Source organism: Oncorhynchus gorbuscha, unplaced genomic scaffold, assembly GCF_021184085.1.
Source record: "Oncorhynchus gorbuscha isolate QuinsamMale2020 ecotype Even-year unplaced genomic scaffold, OgorEven_v1.0 Un_scaffold_58:::fragment_4:::debris, whole genome shotgun sequence".
In the NCBI taxonomy this organism is placed as follows: Eukaryota; Metazoa; Chordata; class Actinopteri; order Salmoniformes; family Salmonidae; genus Oncorhynchus; species Oncorhynchus gorbuscha.
This window is the reverse complement of record NW_025745415.1, coordinates 69426-80000: the sequence shown is the minus strand read 5'-3', so window position 1 is coordinate 80000 and position 10575 is coordinate 69426. Positions and strand designations below refer to the sequence as shown.

Genomic DNA, 10575 nt, shown 5'->3' with positions numbered 1-10575 from the left:
CCCACTGACACCCCTATCAGACCACAGTCAGCCCACTGACAACCCTATCAGACCACAGTCAGCCCACTGACACCCCTATCAGACCACAGTCAGCCCACTGACACCCCTATCAGATCACAGTCAGCCCACTGACACCCCTATCAGACCACAGTCAGTCCACTGACACCCCTATCAGACCACAGTCAGCCCACTGACACCCTATCAGACCACACTGACACCCCCATCAGACCACAGTCAGCCCACCACCCATCAGACCACTGACACCCCCATCAGACCACAGTCAGCCCACTGACACCCCTATCAGACCACAGTCAGCCCACTGACACCCCCATCAGACCACAGTCAGCCCACTGACACCCCTATCAGACCACAGTCAGCCCACTGACACCCCTATCAGACCACAGTCAGCCCACTGACACCCCCATCAGGCCACAGTCAGCCCACTGACACCCCTATCAGACCACAGTCAGCCCACTGACACCCCTATCAGACCACAGTCAGCCCACTGACACCCCTATCAGACCACAGTCAGCCCACTGACACCCCCATCAGACCACAGTCAGCCCACTGACACCCCTATCAGACCACAGTCAGCCCACTGACACCCCCATCAGACCACAGTCAGCCCACTGACACCCCTATCAGACCACAGTCAGCCCACTGACACCCCCATCAGACCACAGTCAGCCCACTGACACCCCTATCAGACCACAGTCAGCCCACTGACACCCCTATCAGACCACAGTCAGCCCACTGACACCCCTATCAGACCACAGTCAGCCCACTGACACCCCTATCAGACCACAGTCAGCCCACTGACACCCCTATCAGACCACAGTCAGCCCACTGACACCCCTATCAGACCACAGTCAGCCCACTGACACCCCTATCAGACCACAGTCAGCCCACTGACACCCCTATCAGACCACAGTCAGCCCACTGACACCCCTATCAGACCACAGTCAGCCCACTGACACCCCTATCAGACCACAGTCAGCCCACTGACACCCCTATCAGACCACAGTCAGCCCACTGACACCCCTATCAGATCACAGTCAAATCCACTGACACCCCTGAACAGAGCAAGTACTCAATCATCATCAGAGCCAAAGGAACTGAATAATATTAATAAATACACCCCTATAGATGGCAGTCAGTCCACTGAAACCCTATCAAACCACTGTTAGCCCACAAACCCCATCAGATCACAGTCAGAGAACTTCCTGGACATAACAGTTTCCACTGACACCCCTATCAGACCACAGTCAGCCCACTGACACCCCTAAACACAGTATACTTGACACCCTATCAGATCACAGTCAAATCAAACAATTACAGTCAGACAACTGAACCCCTATAAACCACAGTCAACAATGACAAATGGTTTGATGAAGAATGCAAAAACAAATTGAAGGAAGAAACAAACAACACAGAACAGTCATGTATCCAAAACAGAGATGTATTGATCAACCACAGTCAGCCCACTCACCCCTATTTGGCCACAGTCCCCACTAACAAACAGACCACAGTCAGCCCACTGACACCCCTATCAAACCACAGTCAGATGTATCAGATAAACCCACTGACACCAATCTATTTGACCACAGCTCCACTAACCCCTAAACCACTGACACATCAGACCATCTGACACCCCCATCAGACCACTGACACCCCCATCAGACCACTGACACCCCCATCAGACCACAGTCATTTGGCACCCCCATCAGACCACAGTCAGCCCACTGACACCCCTATCAAACCACAGTCAGCCCACTGGATACACCCCTATCAGACCACAGTCAGCCCACTTGACACCCCCATCAACAGTCAACAACATCAGACCACAGTCAGCCCACTGACACCCCTAAACCACAGAGATGTACCCCTATGGATAAACCCACTTCACCCCCATCAGACCACAGTCAGCCCACTGACAAACAGACCACAGTCAGCCCACTTACATCCCCATCAGAGCCACAGTCAGCCCATAAACCACTATCAGACCACAGTCTATTTGGCACCCCCATAACCAAAGTCAGCCCACTGACACCCCTATCAGGCCACAGTCATCCAAACCCCTACAGACCACAGTCAGTATGGACTAAACCACTTCAGACCAATCTATTTCAGCCCATAACAAACAGACCACAGTAGAGTTATCTATCAAACCACAGTCAGCCCACTGACACCCCTGGATAAACCACAGTCAGCCCATCTATTTGGCTCCATAACCAAGTCAGCCCACTGACACCCCCATCAGACCACAGTCAGCCCACTGACACCCCTATCAGGCCACAGTCAGCCCACTGACACCCCTATCAGACCACAGTCATTTGACACCCCTATCAGACCACAGTCAGCCCACTGACACCCCTATCAGATCACAGCCAAATCAGTCTACTTGAACAGAGCAATACTCAATCATCATCAAAGCCAAAGGAACTGAATAATATTAATAAATACTATAGATGGCAGGTAGTGTAGAAACCTACCAAAAAACTGTTAGGAAACAAATTCCATCCCTTTTAGAGAACTTCCTGGACATAACGTTTCACTGTAATCGTGAAGGTAGTAGAAAACCTAAACAGTATATTTGACCTCTAAGCTCCTATATCAAATCAAACAATTAAGCAGACAACTGAAGAAAATAAACAACAATGACAAATGGTTTGATGAAGAATGCAAAAACAAATTGAAGGAAGAAACAAACAACACGAAGAGTTATGTATCCAAAACAGAGATGTATTGATAAACCACTTCACCAATCTATTTGGCTCCATAACAAACAGCAGATAGAGTTATCTATCCAAAACAGAGATGTATTGATAAACCACTTCACCAATCTATTTGGCTCCATAACAAACAGCACATAGAGTTATCTATCCAAAACAGAGATGTATGGATAAACCACTTCACCAATCTATTTGGCTCCATAACAAACAACACGAAGAGTTATCTATCCAAAACAGAGATGTATGGATAAACCACTTCACCAATCTATTTGGCTCCATAACAAACAGCACATAGAGTTATCTATCCAAAACAGAGATGTATGGATAAACCACTTCACCAATCTATTTGGCTCCATAACAAACAACACGAAGAGTTACCTATCCAAAACAGAGATGTATGGATAAACCACTTCACCAATCTATTTGGCTCCATAACAAAGAACCAACAGCAAAAACATATACCTGATCAAAAACAAATCTTAGAATCGACTATTAAAGACGACCAGAACCCACTGGATTCTCCAATTACATTGATTGAACTACAGGACAAAATACAAACTCTCCAACCCAAAAAGGTCTGTAGTGTTGATGGTATCCTGAATGAAATTATCAAATATACACATTCCAATTGGTAACTTCCACAAAGCTGTGAACGGTCTGAGAGACAAGGCAAGAAGGACCTTCTATGCCATCAAAAGGAACATAAAATTCGACATACCAATTAGGATCTGGCTAAAAAAAATACTTGAATCAGTTATAGAACCCATTTCCCTTTATGGTTGTGAGGTCTGGGGTCTGCTCACCAACCAAGACTTCACAAAATAGAACTAACACGAAATTGAGACTCTGCATGCAGATTTCTGCTACAACAAAAAAATCCTCTGTGTACAACGTAAAACACCAAATAATGCATAATCAAAACCCTTTTAAAGAACTGTTCAATTCTACAACCACCAAAAAGGAAGGGATTCCCAAACCTTCCATAACAAAGCCATCACCTATAGAGAGATGAACCTGGAGAAGAGTCCCCTAAGCAAGCTGGCTCTGTTCAACAAACACAAACACACCCCACAAAGCCCCAGGACAGCAACACAATTAGACCCAACTAAATCATGAGAAAACAAAAAGATAATTACTTGACACGATGGAAAGAATTAACAAAAGAACTGAGCAAACTAGAATGATATTTGGCCCTACACAGAAAGTACACAGTGGCAGAATACCTGACCACTGTGACTGACACAAACTTAAGGAAAGGTTTGTACTATGTACAGACTCAGTAAGCATAGCATTGCTATTGATAAAGGCTACAGTAGGCAGACCTGACTCTCAAGAGAAGACAGGCTATGTGCCCACTGCCCACAAAATGAGGTGGAAACTGAGTTGCACTTCCGAACCTAGAGAGCAAGAGCGAGAGGAAGAGCGAGGGATAGAGAGAGCGAGAGGGCTAGAGAGAGCGAGAGGGATAGAGGGAGAGCGGAAGGGAACGAGAGCGGAAGGGAACGAGACCGAGAGGGAACGAGAGCGAGAGGGAACGAGAGCGAGAGGGAACGAGAGCGAGAGGGAACGAGAGCGAGAGGGAACGAGAGCGAGAGGTCGGGATAGAGAGCAAGAGGAGGGATAGAGAGCAAGAGGGAGGGATAGAGAGCAAGAGGGAGGGATAGAGGGAGAGGAAGAGGGAGAAAGAGGGAGAGGAAAAGGGAGGAATAGAGAGTGAGTAAGAGGGAGAGGGAGGGATAGAGAGCGAGAGGGATAGAGAGAGCGCGAGGGAGGGATAGAGAGAGCGCGAGGGAGGGATAGAGAGAGCGAGAGGGAGGGATAGAGAGAGCGAGAGGAGAGCGAGAGCGAGAGCGAGAGGGAGGGATAGAGAGAGCGAGAGGGAGGGATAGAGAGAGCGAGAGGGAGGGATAGAGAGGGATAGCGAGAGCGAGAGGGAGGGGGATAGAGAGGGAGGGAGGGATAGAGAGGCGAGGGGAGGGATAGAGAGAGCGAGAGGGAGGGATAGAGAGAGCGAGAGGGAGGGATAGAGAGAGCGAGAGGGAGGGATAGAGAGAGCGAGAGGGAGGGATAGAGAGAGCGAGAGGGAGGGATAGAGAGAGCGAGAGGGAGGGATAGAGAGAGCGAGAGGGAGGGATAGAGAGAGGGAGGGATAGAGAGAGCGAGAGGGAGGGATAGAGAGAGCGAGAGGGAGGGATAGAGAGAGCGAGAGGGAGGGATAGAGAGAGCGAGAGGGAGGGATAGAGGAGCGAGAGGGAGGGATAGAGAGAGCGAGGGAGGGATAGAGAGAGCGAGGGGGAGGGATAGAGAGGGATAGAGAGCGCGGGGAGGGATAGAGAGAGCGCGAGGGAGGGATAGAGAGAGCGAGAGAGGGATAGAGAGAGCGCGAGGGAGGGATAGGGAGAGCGAGGAGGGATAGAGAGAGGAGAGGGATAGGGAGAGCGAGAGGGATAGAGAGAGCGAGAGGGATAGAGAGAGCGAGAGGGATAGAGAGAGCGAGAAGGATAGAGAGAGCGAGAGGGAGGGATAGAGAGAGCGGAAGGGAGAGAGCGAGAGCGGAAGGGAGAGAGCGAGAGCGGAAGGGAGAGAGCGAGAGCGGAAGGGAGAGAGCGAGAGCGGAAGGGAGAGAGCGAGAGCGGAAGGGAGAGAGCGAGAGCGGAAGGGAGAGAGCGAGAGCGGAAGGGAGAGAGCGGAGGGAGAGAGCGAGAGCGGAAGGGAGAGAGAGCGAGGGAGCGGAAGGGAAGGGAGAGAGCGGAAGGGAAGGGAGAGAGGGAGAGCGGAAGGGAGAGAGGGAGAGCGGAAGGGAGAGGGGAGGGGAGAGGAGGAGAGGGAGAGGGAGAGGGATAGAGAGAGAGAGAGGGAGAGCGGAAGGGAGAGGGAAGGAGAGAGGAGGGATAGAGAGCGAGAGGGAGGGATAGAGAGCGAGAGGGAGGGATAGAGAGCGAGAGGGAGGGATAGAGAGCGAGAGGGAGGGATAGAGAGCGAGAGGGAGGGATAGAGAGCGAGAGGGAGGGATAGAGAGCGAGAGGGAGGGATAGAGAGCGAGAGGGAGAGGATAGAGAGCGAGAGAGAGGGATAGAGAGCGAGAGGGGAGGGAGAGGAGCGGAGAGAGAGAGGGGAGGGAGAGAGAGAGGGGGAGAGAGATAGAGGGAGGGATAGAGAGCGAGAGGGAGGGATAGAGAGCGAGAGGGAGGGATAGAGAGCGAGAGGGAGGGATAGAGAGCGAGAGGGAGGGATAGAGAGCGAGAGGGAGGGATAGAGAGCAAGGGGGAGGGGTTGAGGGAGAGGAACGGGGAGGAATAGAGGGAGAGGAAGGGAGAGGAAGAGGAAGGGAGAGGAAGAGGGAGAGCAAGAGCGAGAGGGTTGGAGAGCGGGAGGGAGAGAGAGCGGGAGGGAGAGAGAGCGGGAGGGAGAGAGAGCGGGAGGGAGAAAGAGCGCGAGAGGGATAGGGAGAGCGGGAGGGAGAGAGAACGCGAGAGGGATAGGGAGAGCGGGAGGGAGAGAGAGCGCGAGAGGGATAGGGAGAGCGAGAGGGATAGAGAGAGCGAGAGGGATAGAGAGAGCGAGAGGGAGAGAGAGCGAGAGGGATAGAGAGAGCGAGAGGGAGAGAGAGCGAGAGGGATAGAGAGAGCGAGAGGGATAGAGAGAGCGAGAGGGATAGAGAGAGCGAGAGGGATAGAGAGAGCGAGAGGGATAGAGAGAGCGAGAGGGAGGGAGAGAGGGGGAAAGCGAGGGAGAGCGGAAGGGAGAGGGAAGGAGAGAGAGGGAACGAGAGCAAGAGGGAGGGATAGAGAGCAAGAGGGAGGGATAGAGAGCAAGAGGGAGGGATAGAGAGCAAGAGGGAGGGATATAGAGCAAGAGGGAGGGATATAGAGAGTGAGCGAGAGAGGGGGATATAGAGAGGGAGCGAGAGAGGGGGATATAGAGAGGGAGCGAGAGAGAGGGATATAGAGAGGGAGCGAGACAGAGGGATATAGAGAGGGAGCGAGACAGAGGGATATAGAGAGGGAGCGAGAGAGAGGGATATAGAGAGGGAGCGAGAGAGAGGGATATAGAGAGGGAGCAAAGGGAGAGAGGGATATAGAGAGGGAGCGAGAGAGAGGGAGCGAGAGAGAGGGAGAGAGGGAGAAATGGATAGCGAGAATGAGAGGGATAGGGGGAGAGAGGAAGAGAGAGCGAGGGAAAGAGATAATGAGATGATTAACAAGATGGGTCTCTTTCCTGATCTAATGGTGTAATACTATAACATATATGGTAAAGATATCAGTTATATGTGACTGTTGCTACGAGCCTAGAGGGTTAGAATATCAGTTATATGTGACTGTTGCTATAGAGTAGCCTACGGTTACAATATCAGTTATATGTGACTGTTGCTACGTAGCCTACGGTTACAATATCAGTTATATGTGACTGTTGCTACGTAGCCTACGGTTACAATATCAGTTATATGTGACTGTTGCTACAAGTAGAGGGAGCGAGTTACAATATCAGTTATATGTGACTGTTGCTACGAGAGGGAGCCTACGGTTACAATATCAGTTATATGTGACTGTTGCTACGTAGCCTACGGTTACAATATCAGTTATATGTGACTGTTGCTAGCGAGAGAGACGGTTACAATATCAGTTATATGTGACTGTTGCTACGTAGCCTACGGTTACAATATCAGTTATATGTGACTGTTGCTAGCGTAGAGAGGGAGAGCAAGAGTTACAATATCAGTTATATGTGACTGTTGGATAGCGTGAGAGGGATACGGTTACAATATCAGATGATATATGGGTCTCTTTCCTGATCTAATGGTGTAATACTATAACATATATGGTAAAAATATCAGTTATATGTGACTGTTGCTACGTAGCCTACGGTTACAATATCAGTTATATGTGACTGTTGCTACGTAGCCTACGGTTACAATATCAGTTATATGTGACTGTTGCTACGTAGCCTACGGTTACAATATCAGTTATATGTGACTGTTGCTACGTAGCCTACGGTTACAATATCAGTTATATGTGACTGTTGCTACGTAGCCTACGGTTACAATATCAGTTATATGTGACTGTTGCTACGTAGCCTACGGTTACAATATCAGTTATATGTGACTGTTGCTACGTAGCCTACGGTTACAATATCAGTTATATGTGACTGTTGCTACGTAGCCTACGGTTACAATATCAGTTATTTGTGACTGTTGCTACGTAGCCTACGGTTACAATATCAGTTATTTGTGACTGTTGCTACATAGCCTACGGTTACAATATCAGTTATATGTGACTGTTGCTACGTAGCCTACGGTTACAATATCAGTTATATGTGACTGTTGCTACGTAGCCTATGGTTACAATATCAGTTATATGTGACTGTTGCCACGTAGCCTACGGTTACAATATCAGTTATTCGTGACTGTTGCTACATAGCCTACGGTTACAATATCAGTTATATGTGACTGTTGCTACGTAGCCGATGGTTAACAGTTGCTGGGATGCTGCTTTTGTCTCTCACTGGTTTTTGTCCAGTTCTCCAAACTTGCTGAGGTAGGGAAAGTTGTTCCTGATGATCTCAAACTCCTCCCTGGAGATGTGACCGTCCCCGTCAGTGTCAAAGTTCTTGAAGACAGACTGTAACCGAGGAAACACACATCACCACAGCATATCAAAACAGAGTACTACGGTTGTCATGACTGGGACTCGTTGTGTATTAATAACAGGGTAGCTGTGAGGATAACGACTATGTTCCAAGCCAATTACATGGCCTCAACAAGTTGTAATTAGCCATCAATTGGATGTGAGTTGAACCAGACTAAATGCTGCGCTCCCCATTGAGGACAGCATTCAATCTGTTTAAACCAGGCTAGATGTGAGAATCATAGCGTAACGTACATCCACCATCTTCTCTATGTGTTTGTTGATGACCGCAGGGTCGGCTTTGGGCTTCACCGACGCAGCCCACTCGTCAATCATCGATGGCTGGGGGGCAGGCGCAGGGGAGGAGCCGGAGTTCTGCCAAACCAATGAAAAGACGGGAACATAAATCAATGACTTATAAAGCGGAAATTGTTGTCATTTCAGCAAAGATAGTTCTGGGAAGAGAGAGTTCCCAAACGAGAGAGTTCTCCAGAGACTTCCTAGAAGCAGTGAAAGTTGAGAACAGTGTTCAAGTCACATGATTAGGTTTCCTATAAGCTGTACAATAACAAATGCGTTTCCTATAAGCTGTACAATAACAAATGAGTTTCCTAAAAGCTATTACAAGAATATGTTGACTTCCTATATCTGTTATAAGAACACATAGAAGAAGTTCAATAAGATATAAGCTGGAAGAACACATTGGCCCCTATTGGCCCCTAGCTCTCACCGCCGGTTTAGCACTGCGTGGCTCTTTCTGTAGAGACAGCTGGTAGATCTCCTCTTCTGTGTGGTACTGGTCCAGAGACACCTGCAAAACATGACAACTTGATGAATATAGCTACTGCATGTGGATACCATGACAACAGAGGAGAGGAGGAGAAGAATGTATTGTTGTTTCCAGAGGATCACAGCTCTCTCTCATATCGAATAATTAATCATGGAACATTTTCCTTTTAAGGATCATGAATAAACCTAAAGAAATGTATTGATTGGACGAGGAGGCTTAAAGCCTGTTTGGTGAGTTAACATTGGCTCTCCACAGTAAACCGTATTGCCATGGTTTCACAGACGTATTGACTTTTAACTCCATCTTCTAACATCTATCCAAACGAAGGCTGAAGTTGAATAAACCGTATAAAGACAGTTAATTATATGATTGAGTATCGACCATTTCTTAGCAAACTTCCACAGGTGTCCTTCAACTCATTAAATGACTGTCAGAGTCTCTCATTTTTTTAAAGAAAGCACACAGAGCATATTTTGCAACTAAAAAAATACCCTGTCCACATTCAACCCACCAATTATAATTTTAGTCCGTCATAACTTAAATCCTGCTATATGGCAGCTAATTTTGGGGACCCCCTTCCAATTTAAAATATAGATCATGGGATAATTGCCCCACTGAAATGTTACACCTGGAATTTTGTAAAAATATTCCAGGATGTGTACAGAAATACCTAACCTAACACACTGTGATCCAGAATGTTATCATCACAAAGGTTTCTTATTCAAACACCGCACCCCCTCAACCATCAATAACCAAATGCAAACCAATAGAAATATATAACCAAAATACAAGCACTAATTATTGGCTAAATTAAATTACATTTCATCACAAACTTCAATGTTACCAAATTATAAACATAGATTTCAAAATAGCACAACACCTCGTCAAGATCAAAGAATTCAAACAAACGAAGACATGAACAATGTAAAGACTGATCTTAGGCCAAAGAGACATGGCGCCATTAAAAACATGGACGGTCAGATGAACTAGAGAATGATCAGCATGTCCTCCACTGCTCCAATCAGAGGTTTTCATCTCCCGAAATTTGAAGAAAGAATGGATTTGTTGAACTACCAGTTCAGGAGAGAATCTGCATTGTTTTAGGAGAAAACATAGACATATTGCTGCAGATTATACCCTGGCCTGTCATAATATTAGACACACAATAGCCATGTCATACACACGAGGCCTTGAATATTTCATTTCTCAACTGTTACCTGATTATTCTCTTTGATGTGTATAAATTGTATTTGTTGATATACACTAGATACAAGTTTGTGGATTTGCCTATTTCAGCCACACCTGTTGCTGACAGGTCTGAAAACAATCGAGCACACAGCCATGCAATCTCCATAGACAAACATTGACAGGAGAATAGCCCGTACTGAAGAGCTCAGTGACTTTCAACGTGGCACCGTCAGAGGATGCC

The 10575-nt window shown here is 47.7% G+C and overlaps 1 protein-coding gene across 7 annotated transcripts in view; it reads right to left on the bottom strand.

Annotated features, from left to right (window-relative positions):
* Window positions 1-10575, bottom strand: part of LOC124018850 (RAS guanyl-releasing protein 2-like) — a 70464-nt gene that overhangs the window by 21866 nt on the left and 38023 nt on the right. For 6 of the 7 annotated variants that reach the window (XR_006835687.1, XR_006835686.1, XM_046334144.1 and 3 more), the window contains exons 10-12: window positions 9087-9167; window positions 8612-8731; window positions 8235-8350 (exon numbers count right to left, since the gene is read on the bottom strand). Coding sequence is in view for 5 of the 7 variants with exons in the window: in XM_046334144.1 (XP_046190100.1) it covers window positions 8235-8350; window positions 8612-8731; window positions 9087-9167 (317 nt within the window). In the remaining 2 variants the exon portion in view is untranslated. Of the gene's footprint in view, window positions 1-3895; window positions 4180-8234; window positions 8351-8611; window positions 8732-9086; window positions 9168-10575 lie in introns of those variants that run through there. The other variant, XM_046334145.1, reaches the window with a different exon arrangement.